Source organism: Fringilla coelebs (genome assembly GCF_963513975.1).
Source record: "Fringilla coelebs genome assembly, chromosome: 3".
NCBI classification, from domain to species: Eukaryota; Metazoa; Chordata; class Aves; order Passeriformes; family Fringillidae; genus Fringilla; species Fringilla coelebs.
In genome coordinates, this window is record NC_140030.1 from 7,709,324 (window position 1) to 7,732,010 (window position 22,687).

Genomic DNA, 22,687 nt, shown 5'->3' on the forward strand with positions numbered 1-22,687 from the left:
TTTGGTCATTCGTTGATGCCTAAAAATGCAACTTGTTTGACAAACCGTGAGTCCCTCAGTGCAGGGGCTGCCGTGCTGGGTGAGTGCTCCCCCTCCTCCGCAGTACCATCGAAAGCTTGTGGAGTTCTGGTATTATAAAATATAATTTATAAATAATATATAATAATATATTATTTCAATATGCAAAAGTTATATGGCGATAATCACTAATGAATATTTATAAACTTTTGTGATTGCTATGTATTACATTAATGAATGTTAAATTGAGAGGTAATTGCTAATGCCTTACTACACATAAATAAAATAGTTGTTGTAGAATTAGTAGTAACATACCCTAAAAACAAGTAAATACAATTTTTAAGGCCAGACTGGAGGGAGCTCTGAGCAACCTGTCTAGTGGAAGGTGGGCCTGCCCATGGAAGGGGTGTTGGAATTAGATGAACTTTAAGGTCCCTTCCAACACAAGCCATTCTATGATTATTATAAATGTAAAACTGACTCTGTAGCTTGTTGTCAAAAAGTAATCACACATTTTTTTCCTTTTCCTCAGGCTGAACTCACAGAAGGAGCCAGGCAGGTGCCAGTGCTGGTGGAAGGGGAGGAGAACATATGGCTGGGAACAGAAGGAAGGTGGGAATGTGACAAGTGATGACAAATTGGTTTGCTTGGAGAGGAGTTGCACTGTAGCTTGTACCAGCCTTTGATTTCTGCTGTGCTGACTCGAGCTGTGTGTGATTTTCTCCGTGGAAAGAAAGTGCATCCCACTCCACATAAAACCAGGCAGAGCAAGTCCTTCAAGTAAGCCTTTGTGTCCCAAGAGAAGAATCCAAGAATAGCAAATGTTTGACATGTTCTTGCTCAAATTGCTTCACCTTTCTGTTCTTTATCTGTAAGATGAGGATATTAATATTAACTTGCCTCAGCAATCTTGTGAAGAAAAAGCTGCATTTGTGAAGCACTAGTTACAGTAAGAATAACATAAAAACCCCAGAGAAAATCAACTAAAATATATTTTTATTCAGCACAGCTTCTGAATGATTATTAAATAAAACCAAGGCTACTTAGTGAATAAGGAAGATTATAAAAACTTTAACAATTCAAGAAGCACAATTCACCTCGCAGCATTATTCATTTTCTGCCCTGAAAAAGGGTGGGGGGTTGGTGGAAAAATAAAGTACTTATGCAAATGCTGAAATTAAACCTCTCCATGGATTTGTGTTTAAATTGACTTATTGCAGGCTCTAATTCAAAACTGCCTTATTGCTGTGGAATTGATATGGACTTTCCCTGGCTAGTTTCTCTGACTGAAAGGTGAAGTTAAGAATAGTCTGTGGATGCACAGGTGTATTGATTTGTTCCATTGCAACCTGGGCAAAGCAAAGTTTGCAGATGTACATGCACCTGGAATAGTGCCCATAAGTTTCCTGTTTCTCATTTACCCCTCCAGGACTGATGAAGGCTTCATCATGCCAAGCAAAGATGGGAGTTTTACCAGGAACCTTTAACATGTTTGTAGTAATGACAGAGCTTCTTTGCCTGGCTGTATCTCTGTATTTAAGTGTTTCTTTTTAATCTGATTTTAAATCCTGTCAGTCTAGTGAGCACTACTCAGGCAGAGCTGAGCTGGCTCCTTCTAAGACAAAATGGGCCAGGACTTCAGCATGGCAGAAGCCAGGGACATAACTGTTGTACTCTTTGTCTTTCCAGCAGGTTGAAACTGCCATGTTTGCCGTTGTCTCTCCAGTTAATAAGCTCACTAAGTGCCAAGATACTGATCTAGGCAGTGGCATCCAATCCATGATGATCCCAGTTCAGAAGAGGAAAAGCAAATTCAGCCTCAGCCACACAGTACAGTATTTCTTGGAAGGACTGCCAATGCCAAGTGCTGATAGATTTATCTTGTTAGACAGTAAAAGCCCTTTTCCTGACACTGCTGACACAGAACAGAAGGATAATTTTGCCTTAAACTATTTAGCTTTGAAGGTTAAACTTAACAGACAGGTGAGGATTTATTGGTCACAAATAGTAGAATCATTTGTTCTTAAGTGTTTAGTGGCTCGGCAGCCAAAACTCCTGTGGGAAATGAATTTTCAGAAAGACTTGGAGTAGATCAGTGAAGTAGATCAGCAAATTGTTATAGATTTCCCATTCCAAAGCAAGAAGCAGGATAAAAGCAAGGCAAACCTTGCATGAAAATTCGAGTGAAGCATTAATGGCTGATAGTATGATCTCTTTTCACACTCCATTGATTTCAGCTCTGGCTTGAACTCTGTTAAACTTTAATGTCAACGTAAGTTACAGTGACTTGCTCTGACAGACTTACCTCTGGTCAAAAACAACTTTCAACTGCAAAAAAACCCCTAAACCTAAGAGGTCAACTCTGTTTTGAGGAAATACCGCAAAATTAGATCTAACCCCCTGAATGCAACAAGTTTGCTACTGATTCGAGGTACAGCACAACCTTATTACTTGCAGCTGATGGAAGAATTTGCCTTTGCTTCTGTTTTTAATGGAAAAGTCCAGCAGGATGTCAGGCAGATGGGGGCAGCAGCACCTCAAATTCTCAGCATTACACCAGGCAAGCCAGAGCTACAGTCAGGGGAAATTTCTGCATCCCATCAACACAGAGCTTTTGTGTAGACTTCCATAAACCAGCTTAAAACCACAGTGATCTCTTTGCCCTCTCAATGAATTCCTGTTTTTATTAATTATATTATTAATCATAAACTCACTTTACTGTTTTACACTTTTTTGTCTATCTTTATCATAGCATGTACTTGTTTTATAGCATGCCTGCACCTTTCGAGAAATCCATGAATCTGAAAAAATTTCCTTTTCACAGCAACTCATGAAACATTCTGAAATCTGAGAAGATTTATTTCTAATTTTCCACAATGTTTGTTATTCATTCCTTAAAAGCAACATGTAATTCCAGAGAACCTCGCAAAATTCAGTACACAAGAGGTACACTACTCGAAAGTAGTACTGGTCCTCAGAACCCAACAGTATGTATGAAATAACAGGTTTTTAGCACCTAAAAGTGAAAGATGTGGGGGGAAAAAACACATTTGTAGCAAATGCAGTAGGGATCCCAGCCTATTGGGATCAGAGTGGCTTCTTGGCTTGCATCAAAACTTCAGCATGGAGAAACAGATGAAATGAACCTGCAACCCTGTCTTACCAAGGTGTTATTTACTAATTGTGGCATGAGGATTGTAAAATTGCAACAAATAACCTTGCTTAACCCCATTACTCTGCTATTGTCAGCACTTGGCACTTGTGAAATTCCTGTGTGCTTGAGCGTTTCTGCCCGCCTGCACTGCAGCTAGGGATAGCAAGTAAAACCCTTGTGTCTGCTCAGCAGTTGGCAAAGTTTTATTTGCAATAATTCAGTCCGCATGAGTCAGCACTGCCTTCCTTCACAACATGGTCTGGCCTGTCTGGAAAGCTGCTTTCTCTATGGTTACATAGATGTTCTGTAAATCTCAAACTTATTTCAGTGCGGTAGGCAAAGAAGCCTTTGCCACACTGAACAAATACAGTCCAGCTCCCCATCCACTACTAAATAATATCAGTGCTTGGCAGGGAACAAAGTTGGGACATGAATATTTTATTTCATACAGCTATGAAGTAATAGAAAATCCTGCAAAATGAATACAGTAGCCATTTGTTATTTTAAAACCTGTGTGGGCTTCTGGTTCAGAAAGCAAACCAACACCTCTAGGAGTTCTATTTTTGATGCAGTGTGTGCTTTGTGCCTTCTACGCCTTTTTGATAAATTGTTACTCAGAATCTATATCAGAAATGCACCACTCTTGTTCTGTTAGGTGTGGAAAGCAAATATACCTGTCCTTTTGTTTATCCCATTCTGGTTTTTTGCCTCCATTTTTAAATAAAGATGTGGGTTAAAAGACAGTATCTAGCATTTACTCAAAAGGAGGAAAGCAATTGGCACTGCTGTAAATATGGAACCTCCAGCAGCACTGAGTGAGGGCTCCTTGCTTCTGTGTTTGCTGGAGAGAAAAAAGAGGAGGTGGAAAAGAAAATGTAGCATGAATAAGAGAGTTGAATCTAATAAAGGGGTCAGAGCTGTCACTCATCAGGTAGGTGTGGCTGTTCCTAAGTAGTTCTTTATAGCTGGGACAACAAGCTGGACTCTCCAGATGAGGAAATGCCACTCACTAGGAAGCAAAATTGAACAGGTCACTACAGGAGGAATGTGTGCAGGTTGCTATTGAGCAATTATTGCTTTTTGACCACTCAGAAATAGTTGTTGCTTTACGTCCCTTGATTTCTGACCAGTGCACAAAGCATGGCTTATTCTTACAGTAACTGATTTCTGGTGTACATTTGGTCCTGGTTTAACTTTATGTATTTTAAACATACATTTACAGGAAGATGTCTGTCATCAAGCTTAGACACTGCCTGGTCAGAGGGCTTGGACAGGGAGAATAAAGCATTCACTCTGGTGTGTTTTCCTGCAGCAGAGCAAAGGAAAAAAGCAGTATTATGGGGTAAACTAAGAGCAGAGAAGAAGTCATGTTACCTTTTGCCACTCAGTTCAGGCTAAGCAATTCTAGTAATGATTTTTTTTGCTGTCAGTGGAGATCTTTCCTTATTACTCTAAAGATAGGAAAATTGCTTGTAACAGGAAACTGAGACAGAGTACACATAATGATCAAAAAGTAAAGCCTTAATGTGAAAATTGAGTTGCTAGTAATAGGAATAGTTTCTCCATCTTCACTATATCATGTTAGGTTTTGCTGTTGTGTGTTGGTTTTGGCTTAGACATGACAAGGACATCATAGAACCATAGGTTGGGTTGAGTTTGACCTTAAAGATCATCTAGTTGCAATCTCCCTGCCACGGGCAGGGACACCTCCCACTAGAAGCCCAGGATAATAAATGATACCATAACAATCCTAGAGGATGAAACACTGCTTATAGTAAATCCTACTTCTTTTCTGCTCCTCCCACACTTTTCATCTTAATTGGTCTCCTCTGAGTAGCTGTCGTGCTGCAACACTGCCCCTATATCTGGAACAAGCCTCTATCTTATCATACCTTTGGTTTCTCCTCCTTTCAGCTCCCTTTTCTATTATCAGTTATTATTAAACAATTTCTCTTACTTTAATGGCTTTTTGAAACAAAGTCATTCCTGCAGTGTTAAGTTTTTTGCCACTGTCTACTCATTGCTAGAAGGGTATTGTCACCAGAAGGGACTTTAATTTCACCTGGTATTTGACATCAACCCCCAAAACCACATGTTGAAGCTTGCAGAAAGCACTTTTTCCAAGCCTTGAGATGCCCAAAGGCAGTATTTCTTTTGAACCTGCTTCAAGCAGTAGTCAAACTCTGAGTGGAAACAAATTTCATTCTCCATTTTAAAGATGTAATACTAGTTTGTGCCTTGGACATTACTAATAAAACACCTCTGTAAGACCCGTAGGTTGAGTAAGAGTTCAGCTTTACTTCAAGGATGCATTTTTTCATATCCAGCACTAAACATTGTATGTTTACATACTCTGTTTCCAAGGAACAGTGACTTGAGGAGCTGCTGCATACAAATGTGTCTGCACTACAGATTGTGAGTCCTCCTCCTCCTCTTTCTGATAATTAATCTTACAGATATTTATTCTTCTAGTATCTCTGATCAGTTCCAGTTCATTGTGATAACGTAGATGCATTGAATTTGTGTAGAATCAGAACAAATAAAGTTTTGATGTACTAATTTTTTATACCAGATTATCTTGCAAGGGAGTCAGCTGAATTTTTAATTCCCTACAACTCCTCCCTCCCCAGGCAACAGGTCAAAAGAGGTAATTTTTAGACCCCACCGGGTGTCCAGCTCTGGGGTTTTTAGCACAAGAAAGATGTGGTCCTCTTAGAGTGGGTCCAGTTTGGGCCATGAAGATGCACAGAGGGCTGGAACACCTCCGGTAAGAAGCAAGGCTGAGTGAGTTGGGATTGTTCAGCCCAAAGAAGAAAAGGCTCCAGGGAGATCTTATTGTGGCCTTTCTTTGCTTAAAGGGACTTGAGAAAGAGATGGGAAGAGGAATTTTCAGTGGGCCTGTTTTAGCAGGAGAAGGAGTAATGGTTTTAAACCATTAGGGGTTGATTTAGACCAGAGAGTCGATTTAGATTAGATATAAGGAAGGGGTTTTTTTTTACAATGAAGGGGTTAAACACTGTCAGGGAGGTGGTTGATGCCCCATCTCTGCAAACATTCAAGACTGGGTTAGAAAGGGCTCAGAGCAACCTGATCTAGTTGAATATATCCCAGCTTATTACAGGGGGTTTGGACTAGATGACCCTTAAAGATCCTTTCCAACTCAAACTATGCTACCATTCTGTGATTTTCCTGGCTTCTGTTTTGTCTCAAAGGAGGTATTAGGCAAGGTGTGTAGTTACCCCAACTGAGGTACATTGCTGCTCCCTGTAGGGATCTCACATTTAATAAAGCAGAGGGTTCATTCCCTATCTGTCATATTTACAGAATCAAATATCCTAACATCCTCTATGCAATTCCTGCTTTATGTACTTTGTCACCTCTATGCCAGTGGTTAAGCACAGCCATGGCCCAAGTTCATTTGCGAGTGGGATGTGGCAGTAACATCAATTACAGAAGAAAGGAACCGTGAGGTTCTTTGAAAAGTCACCTAGTTCAATGTTCAGGGCACGATCAGCTGTATTTACCAAACATCTCCAACATCTGTCTAACCTTAGAACTTAGTTCTTAGAGACTTTCCTTCACAGATTTTCACATTGCCCTTCCCAATCCTTAACTACTGTAATCAGTAACATGATTGATTTTGTCTTATGAGAAGAAATGTGTTTATCTGGTTTAGTGTTATCTTAATCCTCTCTACAATGGTTTTTCTGTAAACTGTTATGCCTGGTGCAAGCATTTGTCTTCAGTCCAGAGCAGGCTGGAGGTGTTGCCAACACAACAAAGTCACATTTAGAACTGTATCGCTATAATGTGTTCTAAACAGATTAAAGACTGTACATTAAGAGGTGTTATAAAGTAATTCAAGTGAAAAATGTCAGATGAGAGACTTTTTAATTGGGCTTCAGAGAAGCCTGATCTTGACCAAGGGCTGCTTTGTTACCCCAAATAATTATTTGGAATTATATGAAGCACTGCTTATGAAATCTGCAGATGACTTCAAAACAGCCCAGAGCCACCTGGGCCCCTTGAATAACACATGTTTTAATCCACCTACACAGCAAATATCTGTGCATCAAAGCTGAGACTGCTGTCTGTTCATAGGATAAAAATACAAAGCATGTTTTTGGGCTGGGTGTGAAGGAGGAGAATGCTGTATCTTCAAAAGCAGTGAATCAGATGAGGGCTGAGGAGGTCACAAGGGGTAAATGCATGAATGCTGCCAGCGCAATGTGGCAGCTGCAACAGCAAATGCAGACATCAGGTGTGCAAGCACAAATCCTGCCAGTGCTAAGGGCTAGGATGTGGCCACAGCCATTGCATGGCACAGGAACGTGACTCTTCTGGAATCACCGTGAATGATAAAAGGTGTAACCAACTGGAAAGGCTCATTAGGAACCCAGAAGAATGAGTCAGTGGAAAAATCTGGGCTGTACGAAGGTGATAGGTAATTATCTACCCAGCAAAGGCATAGCAGAAGGGCCCTGTAATCGTCCGCACGGCGAGATCCCCTCCCTGGAGAAGGAAAACGTTTGGTGGTTAAAAATTATGGCATTTTCGACGTGTTGCCTTCTTGCAGGATTCTTTAATTTTTTGAAAGATAAACCCCTGAAACCCTACGTGTTTCAGTCCCCGAGCAGTGCCTGGTGTGAGCCCAGTTTAGCAGCTGGTGCAGCCCCCTGCGCACCGGTGTGGGGACCCAGCGGGACACGGTTCCTTCCCATGGACAAGGACTACGGGTGCTCTTACGTGCTCCCAGGTGAAAGAATTCTCTTAATCTGGGAGCTTTGCCCGTGCAGAACAGAGGCCACGGCTTTCCAGCTTCTAGTAGAGATAGGACTGGGACACAGCCGGAAAGCTAAAGCAAAGATAACCTATGGAGCAGATGAGGAGGCAGCGGGAGTGAGAGAGGTGAGCAAGGACCGGGTAAATCCTCTGTCAGCCAGGTCTTTAAGCAGTAGCTGTTACCGTAGAGCAAAGGCACCGACAGGCTCCGTGCCGACATTCCCGAACCGCGGCACTGTTTGGCAAGCCCGGCCTAGACCCGGGGGCTGCACTGCCGGACACAGCGACCCCTCCATGGGGCTCCGAGAGCCCCGTCCCGGCAGCGGCGGAGCCCGGCCTCGGGGAGCGCCCGCCCCCGCTTCCGCCCCCGCCGCCATGTTGTGGGGCCGAGCGCCGCGGGAGGCGCAGGGGCCGCGGCCCGGCGGAGCCGCCGCTCGGGGCAACGCAACAGGTACCGGGGGGCGCGGGCGGGAGCGCTGTGGGCTTCGCTGCCTTGAGTCGCTTTACTTCTTGTCTTTTGTTCTTTAGCTGAGTTTGGCCTCCTTTTTTTTTTTTTTTTCTTTTTTTTAAATTTTTTTTTTTTAAGGTGGGTTTTTTCCCTTTTTTTTTTTTTTTTTTTTTTTTTTTTTTGGGTGGGGGTGGTGTCTGGGGCTTTGGCGGCGGCGGCTCCCACTGCCGGCGCTGCCGCTGCTCGCCCGCGCTCCCTCAGTGCGCTGCGAGCGGAGCGATCGCGGTGCCCGTGCCCGGAGAGCTCCCGGAGCGCCCGGGGGAGCGCCCTGCCGAGGTGCCGAGGTGAGGTGATTGGGACGCGTTTGTAGAGCCCCGTTCCTTGTGGTGATGGTGATTTTGTTCCGTCTGGTTAGCTGTGAAAACGCGGGGTTTGGAGAAACCGAGCTGGTTTCTGCAGTTAAAGTTTGCAAACTGCTCTGTCTGTAAATAGACTGGCTTTTCTCGGTCGCGACTTCTCACCGCGGCATGTCGTAATTCAGAGAATAAAATGAGGCTGAGGTACGTGATTCGGTTTCCTAAACATTAAGGTACCATTTTGAATACAGTAGATGGTTTTCGGGGCTGTTGGGGCTTTGACATCTGTCACATAGCAGAACTCGAAAGTAGATCGTGCTTTAAGATAGTGCCTGCGTTCTCTGAAGTAATTCTTGCAGCGGTTCTCTTAAACATCAGTCGGAAATTCCCCTTTTAAAACACGGCAATGAGAAGTCTCAAGCTTCTTTGCCATTGTGTCCAGCCTGCCCTATCTTGTGCGTCGCTCTTTTGGGAAAATGATGATTTTTGGACTCATTTGCTGTGGGTGCTGGCCTGTGGCGGCCGCAGCTCCCCCGCCGGAGTGTGCACAGGAGGGCTCGGGGGGTGTGTGAAGCAGAATGTGCTGTGGGTAACATCGGTGCTGCATGAATTGCTGCTTTCTCTCAAGAACTTTTAATCATTCATATGAAATTCGCTTGTAACAAACGTCTATATCCGCTGATAGGAAGGTGACATGGAGAAGTAACCAGCTCTAGGAACTAGTTGGATAAATAGCTACCTGGGCTTCGTTCTGCTCCCAATCTCGTTCATTTTTGTTACCTTGTTTCCATTCTACCTCCTCTGTTTTGTTTGTGTGTATTTTTTTAGTCTGACTCATCTGGGAGGGGCCTTCACACCACCATACCTCTGAGTATTCAGAGAAACCCTAATTCGGACTCTGGGCTCCCTGTGATGTGAAGAGAACTGTGTGATGCCTGCAGACATGGATTTAGGCAGTTCCATGTTCTCTGTTGAACAGAATTTTTTGCTAGATTAGCCTCCTAACTCAGATGCCTAAATTAGATCAAGTGAATATGCTTATCCTTTTAATTACTATCCTGAGGGAATTGCATTTACTTTTTTTCTCCTCCATCTGTACGAGATCTGGGGTACAGGATGAATCCCTGGCGGAGTTGTAGCTGTCACTGTAATAGAAACCAAGAGGATGATGCTCCTGTAGCAGTAACAATAACAAAACGGGGTACCTATCATAAAAATAATCATTAAAATAATGGGGTTATCTACCATAGGTGCTGGTCAAAGCACTATAGCTTTATGGGTACTTATTTTTTTAACCATTCTTGTAGACTGTATGAGATAGATCAAGGTAAAAGTGAGGGTGGATGATTTTGAACTGTGTTTTTGAGAAGGCTTTATTTATTGAGACTCAGGTATTACAGTGATTTGTACCACAGCGGTACTTACAGTAAAGTTTTTTACAGATATTTCTGTTGTAGTCTTTAATGTTGAAAAGTGAATTAATGTCATGGCATAGGAAAGTAGCAAGCTATGAAAAATGAAGCTAAGTCTGTAGGTGATAGTATTTCTTCAATGAGCTGCTGGTGAGGAGCTGGTGAGGAAAATGAGCTAGCATTTGGAAAGTGAAAGGTGATGTGCATGCTTTGCTTGGGGTGTTTTCAGAAACCTTCCCAGCCTTTGAGAATAGGCATCTGTCAGGAAAATACTGTGGATTTAGTTCCTGAAAGGCAGTGTAGTCCAGATTAGTTCCTGTCACAAATTGAGACAGATGTCTCTGGTCTGAGAGATAATTTACTTGCAGACTTTTAACTAACAGGTTATCTACTGCTGCCTCGAAATATTTAATTTGATCAGCATGCAAAATATATGAAAAAAGCATTTAATGAGATTTTACTTTTAAAGGCCAGAGCTATTCTCTTAACCTTTTTAAAAACTGTTTCAAAAATTAGACATCTTTATTTGTAATGCTAATTTCTGGCCTATTTTCACTTGAAAGGAAATAGCTCCACTATCTCTGTTTTTAAAAAGCTTTTAACTGCTTCCATTTGTTTTTATTTACCTCTGTATTATTTATTGTTTTTATTTGTTTTTATTTACCTCTGTAGTTACAGAATAGTATTGTTTTGAAGGGACTTCTGGAGATCTTCTGGTCCAACCCTATGAAAAGCATGGCCAGGTCAGGTCACTCAGAGCCATGTCTGGTAGTGTTGGGATTAACTCTGAGGGTGGAGATCCCAAAAACTCACTGGACAGCCCTCTCCAGTTTGGTACCTACCCTGACTCAAACTACATCCCACCCCCTTGCCCAGGCTGCCAGTGAAGACATTAAACAATACTGGCCATGGTGTCAGCTCCTGGGGAGCATCACTAGTTCCAGCCAGATGGATTTGGGACTACTGACCACAGCCCTTGGAGTCTGCTGGTCAGGCAGGTTTTTCACCCACTTTACAGTCAGCTTTTTCAAACTATATTCCACCAGTTTGGCTGTAAGGAAACTGTGGGAGACCTTGTTAAAAGCCTTTGTGGTGTCAAAACAAGCTGCTGTGCCCTTGTTCAAAGGGCAAATCATCTCAGAGATGAGATGTGTCAGAGGTGGTCGGTCCTCAATAGCCACATGCCATTTCCCTTCACCTTTTTCTTCTTCAAGCATCTGTAGGTGGGTCCTACAATGATTTGCTCCATGATCTTTCTAGGGACTGAAGTGAGACTTAGCTGCCTTCTGTTTGCCTTTTTCCAGTCACCAGGATCCTTGACCAGTCACCAAGACCCTCCAAAAATAGCAGAGCTTGGTCTTACAGTGACATTAGCCAGTGTTCCTGGCAGCATTGGGGCTGTGATTTGTTCCATATGTACATGTATGCAAATGCTCTATTTACATGTTTTCAAGTTATTTTGACTTTCAAAAGCTGCTTTCAGTCCAGTGCAATGTTAAATCTCTTGGTAAAGGATATTGGATGATGGATCCTGCCATGTTTTTAAGTTTTGGGGTGAGTTTTGATGTAGTTGTTCTGTGAAAATCATGAGAGCAGTAGTTGGTTGATACAGAGTTTGGGATGTTACTTGAATGAGAAGGTTCATTGTATGTGGCTGAATGATTGGGAAAGTCAGTGACCCTTCTCAGGCTTTTTTGTCTTAAGTGATGATTGGTGATTATAAAGATAACAAAGATAGAGTTGTGCTAATTGTAGAGTCCTCTTCATTTTATGAGGGACTGACCTATTTCAAGCACTATCACTTGTCAGGAAAACAGCACAAAGTATACTTTGAGGTTCAGAGGTTGAGCCTAGATATGGGGTGAAGTAGGGTAGTTACTCTATTCCTCTTACCTTTAAAAGCATTCTATCACTCTTTAACTTCACCTTTTAAAATTGCATTTTTCTTGTGTGCCCTGGTTGGTGATAGATGACACATCAGACTATTTTGAAGGGAAACGCTCATGTTAGAGTTCCTGATTGGATTTCTGGAAGGGCTAGGCAGCTGTTTTAGGTGATCCTGAAATTTTCAAATGCTTAGTTGCAAATATTGCAGGTAGCTGAATTCCCTCTGGTATTCTGTCTGACTTCTGATCAATATAGAACTAGGAGATTTATGTCTACGTGTAAGTTCAGGTTCCTTCCAGTGACAGACCAATGTAAGCCAAAATTTTAAGCCAGCTGTGAGCAGTGAAGCCTTGTTTTCTGTGGCATTAGCTGTCTGAGTTTGATCAGATGTGAGCCTGTGTTGAATTTTTTCTTGTGGTCAGTATATTTAGAGCAGCTTTCAGCCCTGTGGATCCTCTGGTGTCTAATATAGGCACTCAAACATACAGCAGTCTTTCTCTCCCTTGAGGGTACTAAATTTGGTTGTACCTTTTCAGTCTGGTTGCCTGCTTTTTATGAATATTATATTCAGTTAAGATCATTGCAAAGGACACCCTTCTGTTAAGCTTGGTTCATGTTGGGTGATGGGGTTCATCAAAGTAGTTTACTCATGTCTTATACTCTGAAAAAGGCAAGCTAAGAATTCAGGCATTCTGGTTGCTTGGTTACTATAATGCTACTGCTTTCATTAATTCACTTGTCTATCAGGATGGTGGGTTTCGGTTTGTTGTTTTTTGTTTTTTTTTTTAATTCTCAGATTTATTTAAGGATAAGTCTTTAGAAAACAAACAGGAGACTATTTCATGAGGAGTTCTTTGTTCTTCTTACTTCTATGTATACATTGTTTTATTGCCCTTTGCAAGATGGTACAGGGACTGTAGTAACTCGTTTTTCTGGTATTGTTGTGCCATCAGCACCAAATATTGTAAAGGTGAGGATTAGGCCACATAAAAATTATACAGTAAAAATGGAGCTGGTGAAATGTCATTTTTCTTCAAATTAAGAGTATTTAGAACTTTGTCAGTACAGGAACAGAGCCTGCCCGTGTTGGTTACTTGGATCCTAGAGTTAAAACAATGGATTGAACATTAATATATAGGTGAGCACAGTGTTGTGTAACTCTTATTTTCAGAACAACACATGAAATTCAAATGATGTAACATGATGACAGTAACAGCACAAAGCATTGGAATTACCTAATAGAGGACAAGTACCTGAGAACTATTTTTAAACATTTTGGCAGTTACAGATAGTTGAAAAGGTATGGTTGATCCAGAAAAGTCACAGCTTCCTTGGAACAGAGATTCTGAGAGCAGCCAGTTTGACTGGAGACACTTTGATACAGGATGTTGCTGCTTCAGAAATAGCAGATAATTCTGGCTCTACTAGTGAAAATGTTCAAGGCTGATGCAAGTGGAGCTTGTGAAATGCTGTGGCATCAGTCATGAGCAGTATCTGCAGTTAGTGATTCAACAGCATACACATGAAGTAAGGGAAGAACAGGAAATGGGAGTTAACTTTTCTTTGTTTCTAAAAATATTACAATTGGAATGTGAAAAAAAATTACCTATTATGGCTATACTAATAAATGTATCAAAAAATCAGACCACATTTAAATAATACTTTGGTCTTATCTTTCAAAGATCAAGAATTTTACTAATCAAAAGCTAAAACTTTCTGGCTTTTTCCACTACACTCTTATGACTTTAAGGTAGGACATGTGTCTTTCTGACTAAGATACATTTGTCCCTTGGGATACATTTGCCCCTTTTACATGATATTGAGATTTTTGTTTAACGTGGGTGATAGATAATTGATTCCCTAAGATCATGAAATTCAATTTGGTGGTCAAAACATTATTACTGTGTGCTCTAGAGCTCTGTGCTAAAGGTTTAAGAGACCACATTTCAACTGGATTATTTGAAGGACTGTTCTTGATAATATGAGCGTGGATGTGACTTGTGGATGGGAGTGGGGTCAGAGGCAGGAGTCTTCAGCTGGGGCAGGTGGGAGATGCTGTGCCACACTGCCTGTGTCCTGGGTCCAGCTCAGAACCAGTGTGCTGTTCCCAGAGTCCCTGTGCTGGGGGGGATCTCCATTACACCCACACTTTTCAGTGTCACTTTGGGGAATGCATTTTTACCCATCCATTATCCAACTAAATACTCCTACCTAGTTACTTTTTCCTGTTTTGACTGCCGTATGCTAATCTTTGCTTCTTCTCCCACGAGGTTTCCCTGTTTTTTTGATTCATCAGAGATAAACACCATTTCTGTGCTTTAAAGGCATCTTGTGGCCTTTCTCCTCTCTGCCTGTCATCTCATTCAATTTCGAGAAGTTAAGCCTGATGGTTTTGTGCGCCTGTCCAGCTTGAAAGCAGATACCTAAACTGTAAATCCAGTTTCACTGAATGTTTTACTTTCATTAGTCATACAGATACTCCAAGATTGTTTCTGCTGAGCACAGAAGAGTGCTCATGCATCTTTTGTCTCATGCTTTGCTATAGCAGCCCATTAGATGTTCTGTATATTTTGCACTGTTATCCATGTCTGAAAGCTGAGCACCAAGTTAAGCAGCATTTCTTCTATCATAAGAAGAAAATAATGTTAAGAATTCCTCTGTTAGTTTTTTTTCTCTGTTAGCATTTTGCTTGTGCTTCTGATGGAAGGACAGGAGCGGGCTCAAAATGTTCTTCTAGGGTGGCAAGATTTTAAATGAATAAGCTTAAAACTAAGCTTATGCTCTCATGTTTCTATTCATGGTTGAAGTAAGGAAACAATGAAAGGAAGACAACTCATCAAATACTTTTGTCTTGCCCAAGTTCACATTGACATAAATTAGGAGTTCCAGTGTAAAAGTGGAGAACTGTAAGTTTCAAGGTGTGTGGACCTGACCAAACAGCAATTAAGGGTGCTTGCACAGAGCTCGCAAATGATTACATGGGAGAATTGATGTGTTTTAAAACAGAATCTAAAAAAAAGGCATATGGAGTGTGGAGTCATGTGAATTGGAAAGTAGGAAGCATTAAAAAAAACCCAAAAAAACCACAAGAGTATTTTAAGTTACCACCCCTTGAGGAGCAAGCATATCTCGCTCAGCTCTCTGCAAAGGTTACATTATGCAGCATAGAGTTGCTTCTTGAAGGTAGAAGCTCAGAGCCTTTCAAAAAAAAATCTTATAAATAGTTTACCCTCTGCTTCTTGGGTTTTTTTTAATTTCCTTTCTAAGCAAAGCAAGCAGAGGTGGTGATGTCTGTCTGGGATCAGGTGAGTGAATGTATTCTCCCAGGGCGTGACAGAGCTGGGTTCAATTCCCGTCTTTTCCTGAGGAAGTTTATGTCTCCTGGGAGAAGGGCCAGGGAATTAAATAGTGAGCTTCCTGAAGTGGGATTCTCATTCTCTCCCTTAGAACAATTTCTTCCTTGCAAACAAGGTTTGAAGCTGGAGGGACACACAGAGAGGGACCTGCAGGTCTCTGCCTTGATGTAGAGAATTAAAAATAAAATGGGAAAAATCTTCTCCTAGAAAGGAGGAAGGAAAGATCAGTTTTAATCTCCAGAAACAGAGGAGAGAGCTGAACTGTGTCTTGATACTTTGAATGGGTGCTTGCACAGCTGAGCAGCTTTGTAAGAAACAGAGTAAGCCCAGCAATAGCGACCACACAATTCTGTTTTTTGAACAGAAAGAGAGATCCTTGTATTTTGGATGGTCAGTCAGTTCAGAAAGCATCTTAGTCAGGCAAGGTGGGCAGAAAGGTATTTGTCAGAAAAAAACTTTTTGTGTTCTGTCTGGATCACAGAATCACTGGGTTGGAAGAGACCTTCAAGATCATAGAGTCCAACTCAGCCCTAAGACTTCAACTTAACCATGGCACCAAGTGCCACATCCGTTTTTTTTTAAATATATCCAGGGATGGTGACTCCACCACCTCCCCAGGCAGGCCATTCCAGAACTTTATCACTCTCAGTAAAAAACTTCTCTCTAATATCCAACTTCCATTGGCGCAGCTTGAGACTGTGTCCTCTGGTTCTGTCAGTTGCTGCCTGGAGAAAGTGACCAACCCCCACCTGACCGCAGCCACCCTTCAGGAAGTTGTAGAGAGTGGTAAGGTCACCCCTGAGTCTCCTTTTCTCCAGGCTAAACACCCCCAGCTCCCTCAGTTGTCCTCACAGGGTTTGTGTTCCCAGCCCCTCACCAGCCTTGTTGCCCCCTCTGGTCGCGCTCACTGTTGGGTAGGAAGTTTCTCTTTCACTATGAGCAAGGAAGGGGTTTCATACCATAGGGTTAAGAAGCAAAATGTTTAATGCCTCTTTTTTTTTTTTTTTTTAAATATCAAAATATTAACTGAGGCTCTCAGTACTGTTATCAACAGTAGCAGGGGGAGCAGGAAGAGCCAGCAATGTGCTACCCACAGTCAACTCCTCCGTTTTGTCACTGATGTCATTCATCTGTTATCAGAGTGGGTGGACTTTGTAAGCTGGCCACAGTGCATTTTGAAAAGGCCATGTGGCTGTGTATAACTGTACTGTATAAAGAAGATAAATGCTTGACCTGCCACAATGTTGAGATGTTTGGTTTTTTTTTTTATCAGTAAACTCTCATACCAGTATGTCTTGAACAAAAAGACAAAGAGAAGTTACAGGCTGTGCTGCTTCATAATGCCTTACTAATGCTTCTTATTCTCTCATTTTTAAGAGAGTAATCAAAAAAAAAAAAAGCCAGCAAACAACTACATGGGCTATTACAGTGTCACTGCTTTGTCACTGCTTTGTCCAGGTCTACAGGTGTTGCAAAGAGTAAATCAGGTAACTAGTGCTGCAGTCTCTGTCCTTGCTAATTGGCTCTTGCAGCAAAATTCTGCAACATATCTTCCTCCTGCCACAGAGAGAAGGAAAAGAGTAATAGTGTGACCACACATGCTGCTTCCATGGGATTTGTTTTCTTCCAGACAGAGCCTGGTGCACCAGACCTTCATTCCTACTAAAGCTATGTGGCTGTGGTTCTTCTGAGAAATGTTTTTTTAAAAAAAATTGATTTAAGTATAAATATTAACAAAGATTGTGGTAAGGCTGCCCTTCATAAAATGGCAATATGCCTATGATAGAGAAAACAAAAAGCTTTTTTCCTTTCTCCTGCAGTCTGCCCAGCTCTAATGTTTTCTAATGCTTTCAGCATGGTCCTGACATGCCCCCTGCTTCTTGCAATCTCCGCATTTCTTTTCTCCACTTGTATCAGCTATAATGAACACTGAGAGCAGGAACAGAAGTTGCAGTCTGGCAGGTCAGTTTGTGAAAACAATTAGTGCTTTAAAGATTTGGGCTAGTCAGATGGCTTGTTTACAAGAACTTGCTGTTCTGCTGTTTAAATGTGAGATCCAAGTTTTCCTGTTTTCACCCTAAATGGCAGCAGGACTTAATGTCATCTACAGTGTTTGTAAGGATGTTTGATCCTGTTGTTACACCATGGATTTCATACTGTCTGCAACGGTTTCTTACAACTGATGACTGCGTTCACCAAGTACATCTTCTAGAGCATTTTGCAGAAACAGCTTTCTGTGAAATGCTCTGGTGGCAATGTCCATAATTTCATCCATATCATCTGTTTGGGACATTGGTTATAGTATTTTCTTGATTCTTATTTTCTTTCTTCAGTGAACATTTCTGTATGGCATTGTGTAAAGAGGGTCCTTGTATGTGTACAGCTTTCACCTCCATTAATGATTAAAAGTTATCAGAATCTATCTAAAAAAGTCTGTCTTTAAGTGAGAATATTTTGCTGTGATTCCTCTTGGAAAATAAGTGCTTCACACTTGTGTCCTAAAGGCTTAAGGTGCTTTTACACCTTTGTAATCTTTATAGATGGTGTCTGCAGCAACTTTATTTGCAATTTGTGAAAATAAGCTGCTTTTAGCTTTGATAGATGCATAATCTCCAAGCCTTTGGAATGTGCTGGAAAAATGCAGAAGACAGAATACTTGTTGAGGGCAAGCTCCATTCATTGGGAAGGATTGTTTTCCCAGACTTTTGAAAAATGTGCATAGATTTCAAGTTTACTGGACTGTTTCCTCCTTCTTAAAAAAAATCAAGGGGAAATTATACTACAGACATACTTTTATTCTTCCTTTTTTTACTTCTTAGTACAATTGAGAAGCTGTCACTGTAGAAGTATCTGTGCTTGGTGTAGTCCTGGTGTCTGAATGATGTGGATCTGTGCAAATGAATAAGACTGTGTTCCCAATGCTGGTGAGATACAAAATCCTGCAAAAGTCCCATTTATGATTTTTGGTTGCCTCTGTAAGGTCATAGTTTTCTCTGTTTGTAAGGGTTACTATAGGAGTGTTTGGTTCCCTTCAAGTTTAGTGTTTATTTAAAATACAACAAGGTGTACATATAGACATATTAGTGAGGCAACAGAGCTAAATCAGGATTTAATCACATCACACTGCTGTAATGTACTCTCAGTACAGACCCATTGGGCAGTTCCCTGTTTTTCCACCTTGGGTGTTGGTTCATCTGCATGGCAATGCCCAGCACAGATTTACCAGGCTGGTTCAGCCCAGACTTGGGGAATTTTCAGGTACACTGAAAAATCCCATGTTGATAATTTGGGCAGGGATGCTTATTATTTTTGCTGATGAAAATGAACCAGCAGCATACGTCCTCCATAGATGCAGGGTCTTCATAAACAGGAATGATCTTCACCAAGCAAAAGTGACATCAAAGTCCTCAGAAGTTTTCAGTTGAAACTGATTTTAAAATGTGGTATAGTTGTGACTCTAGGGACATTAAAATGAGGATAAGGGGTTTCCCCATTTACTGTGCATGAAGCTGCCTGGGTTACTTCTCCCACTCATGTGCTCAGCAGTGGAGGATTTTGAAAGTTCAGTCTGGACAAGCCATGTCAGCAAAACCAAGGCAAAATGCTACTGTGTAACTGTGAGTTGTATGAAATATTTTAAAAGTAAATCTTAAGATTTAGGGCTGTAAGAGTTAATCAGTCTACTCTCAAGACCTGTATTGTCTGATAATTATCTGACTTGTGTTGTGAGGCCTCCCCTCAAGTACTGTGTCCAGTTTTTAGCCCCACAGTGTAAGAAGTATGTAAAAGTACCAGGATATGTCCAAAGGAGGGAAACAAGGATGGTGAAAGGACTAGAGGGCAAGACTTTTGAGGAGCAGCTGAGGACGTGAGGTTTGTCCAGTTTGGAGAAGAGACTGAAGGGGTGACCACATTGTTGACTACCCCTTCCTCATGATGGGAGCAGCAAGGGAAGTGCTGGTCTCTCCTGGTGGCAGGACACCAGGGAATTGTTTATAGCCATTTCAGAGCACATTGAGATTGGATATAAGGAAAAGCTCTCCACAGAGGGGGCAAACATGCACGGGAAGCTCCCCTGGGAAGGGGTCATGGCCCCAGCTGGTGTTCATGAAGTGCTGGCCAGTGCTCTTTAGATAGGCAGCTTAACTTTTAGGGTGTCCTGCATGGAGTCTGAAGTTGGACTCAATGATCCTCTTGTGTCCCTTGCAGCTTGGGATAGTCTATGTTTTTGTGATTACTCATTTAAAAAAAAATCAAAAAGCTGTCTGAAATTAAAAGAATAAAGTGAGTTGGAGGAAAGCTCATATATGTAGCCCTTAACCAGTAAGATTAAATCTGGAACAAGTCACATGCAGGTAGAAGTCTGCTGATTCTGGGGGTGTTCTCCATCATCCTGCTTCTGTGTCATGGTTTCAGGTTCTGTTTTAGATCTCCTTGACAGAACAGCTTTTGCAGAGAAATGTGCTGTAGAAATGTTTTACAACATTGGCAGCACTTTTCAGGAAGGCTCTTTATAGATCTCAAGTGTCTCTTGGTAGGCTGCTTGGTAGGTCCATGTCTTGGAACAGGTCCATGCTTCCTTTTCTCATCTTTCTGTGGTTGATACCTTGTGTCATTGTGAGAGATCATTTGGACTCACCAACCACTCCATATACTTTCTTTAAGTACATATGTATATGTGTGCGTGTAGCCAAAAAAATGTGCATGTATAATAATGATGATGTGAGCTATATATAGAGAAAGAATTGTTAACAACTGATCCCAGACATTTTTAATTTTATTGAAGCAATAGATACAAAAGCAATAGATACAAAAAATGCTTTCCTGTCCTCAGGTGGAACTGGAGTGCTTTCCAGTTGTGTGATTTTTGTGCTGAGATGAGCAAGAGTTTCTATGCAGGAAGGGAGTATGGGGGATGTGATATTTCTGTACTTAATATTAAAATATGTGCCTGTATTGAGGTGAAGAGGTTTTTTGTGTATGTGTGTGGGTAGGAGGTTTGGTGTCTGAAAAGGGGTGAGCAAGATGTGATTCATGTTTCTTTTAATTAAAATAAATATTTCATTTTTCTAGCTTCATCCTGTACAAGTTTCTCCACAGAGAGCACAATGATAATGATGTATAAATTTCAGTATTTAAGTGAAATTATCTCTTCCGAAGCACAAGCTCACTTTATTGTCTTAGTTCTATATTTGTAAAGCAATGAATTGTTCCTGCTTTTCCCTCCGATAATTATTCGTGACTATTTTGCAGTTCTAAAGAATTCTTTATACAGGTACTCTTGAAAGAATACATACTAGAAAAAAAAATCTTAGTACTCTTGAGATTTATTATGGAAGTAAATTCTGTTCAGACCCCGTTTAAATGCTGCTTTTAGGTGTTTAGGCAGTAGCTCAGGAGAAGGGATAACTTCATTGTGTTGCTTATGCAAAACTGGCTGATGACAGATTTTTATTGGGACAAGCCCTTTCTTCAGAATACATCATGTAAGAGTGTTTTCTTTGTTAATAGTGAGTGGAGTGTTGGAGTGGATGAATTTGAATAACAATTGGTTTTCCCGCTTCGCTCAGCAGCAGCTTTCGCTTAGGAGCTGAGCTCTGAACTTTTTTTTAAATGAAACACTAAATATTTACCGGGGAGCGCTGGCAGGGCTGTGCTGGGGCTCAGCCATGCGTCCCGGCCAGCCGGGAGCTGTTTGTGCACATCGCTCCCAACAGTTGGTACTGTTTCCTTTAAGAACTGCCACGAGGCTCGGGACTGCACTGCACACCCTAGTAAAAAAAAAAAAAAAAAAAAAAAAAAAGACCAAGAAAAGCTCCCGGCACCCCTCCCCGGTGTGATGCCGCTGGCTGAGCAGCAGCCCCGGCCGGGCATTGTTCGCCGTCGGAAGCGGGGCCGGGGCCCGGCTCTGCCCTTGCTGCATTATTAATGCACGATGTTTTCATGTTGCAGATGGCTGAGGGCTAGCGGGGCGCAGTCGGGACCATGATGGCTCAGTTTCCCGCAGCCGTGAATGGTGAGTAGCTGCGGGGTGCTCAGGCGGGGCTGGAGGTTTGGGGTTTGTTGTTTGTTTGTGGTTTTTGGTGCCCGCAGCAGCGTTTGGGTCGCTTTGCTGCAGACGCGATCGCTGTCGGCTGGGAGGGCACAGCATCACTGCAGTGTCATTTGGGCTGCGATGGCAATCGCGGGGCATTTCCAGCGCCGAACGTGCGAGTTGGAGTGGAGCCTGCCTGACTTCAGGCAGGGAATATGCAAAGTAATAGTTGATTAAACTTGCATACCTTTTCTGTTATGTAATTCAGCACAAAGTGTGTTCCATCATGGTCCATTACGCTGTTTGTTTTAAACAAAATATTTGAACCTGTCGAGCAGTTTGTGACATTGATGAAAACAATCAGCCCTTCTCAAAAAAAAAAAAAAAAAAAGAGAAAAAGCATTTTCCTCTTGACTGTGCTCTTTGCACTACAGAAACTTTTAAATTTGTTTCTTGGTGATTTCCTTTCAAAGACATATGAGAGTTGGAACCTTAAAATTGTTCCTCTGTATGTGTATGGGATGGAGTTTTTATTTTTAGAGGAGGCTTATTTGTGAAGGCACAGTTTGCAAAGACCTTCAAAGAAATGTGACATTTGCATGTTGTTATTTACAGAGCCAGCCAGAATGAAAATGCAAGTATAGAAACAATGTTTTGTAAGTCAGATACTCATGATAAAGAGTTTTTCTCCTGATAAAAATAGAAACATAGATACAGGAATGAGTATTTATTTAATTTGTCTGTGAAGGTTACTGCAGGACTGAGAGATCTTTAACTAATTTAGAAAATTGTCACTGAGATAAATTGGGAAAGGGGTTTTGGGTCTTTTTTTTCCCCCCAGAACAACATTCAGATTTTAAATTAAACCTCTTATTAAACTACAAACCTGTTTCATGTAAGTGTAAGGTATTTAATAAAAAAAATAAGTCTGTGCAATCAATGTTTTTGGTTTTTTTTATACAGTCAGCTGCTTTTACACCTTTGACACAAAGTCAAAAAGACAGAAAGTCTTTTTCCAGACTTTCTTTCGCAGACCTTACAATAAAAGCCAAGTAAAAGGAGTCAATAAATACTAAGGGAAATCCCAAATAATTTTTTTCACTTAATTGGACATAATGGAATTTTTTTTTTTATTTTTGCCATATGTTTTTTGCTTCATAATTCAAAATAAACAGTCAGAAGCTCTCTTTGGAGAAGGTACAGCTTTATGTTCTTGGCTATCTCAGTGGCTGATGTATGC

The 22,687-nt window shown here is 41.4% G+C and overlaps 1 protein-coding gene across 6 annotated transcripts in view; it reads left to right on the forward strand.

Annotated features, from left to right (window-relative positions):
• Positions 1 to 8,310: 8,310 nt before the first annotated feature.
• Positions 8,311 to 22,687, forward strand: part of ITSN2 (intersectin 2) — an 80,276-nt gene continuing 65,899 nt past the window's right edge. For 2 of the 6 annotated variants that reach the window (XM_084203065.1, XM_084203067.1), the window contains exons 1-2: positions 8,311 to 8,405; positions 21,366 to 21,429. In XM_084203065.1, coding sequence (XP_084059191.1) covers positions 21,399 to 21,429 — 31 coding nt within the window. In that variant the 5' untranslated portion in view covers positions 8,311 to 8,405; positions 21,366 to 21,398. Of the gene's footprint in view, positions 8,406 to 8,470; positions 8,747 to 21,365; positions 21,430 to 22,687 lie in introns of those variants that run through there. The other 4 variants (XM_084203069.1, XM_084203068.1, XR_014616048.1 and 1 more) reach the window with 3 other exon arrangements.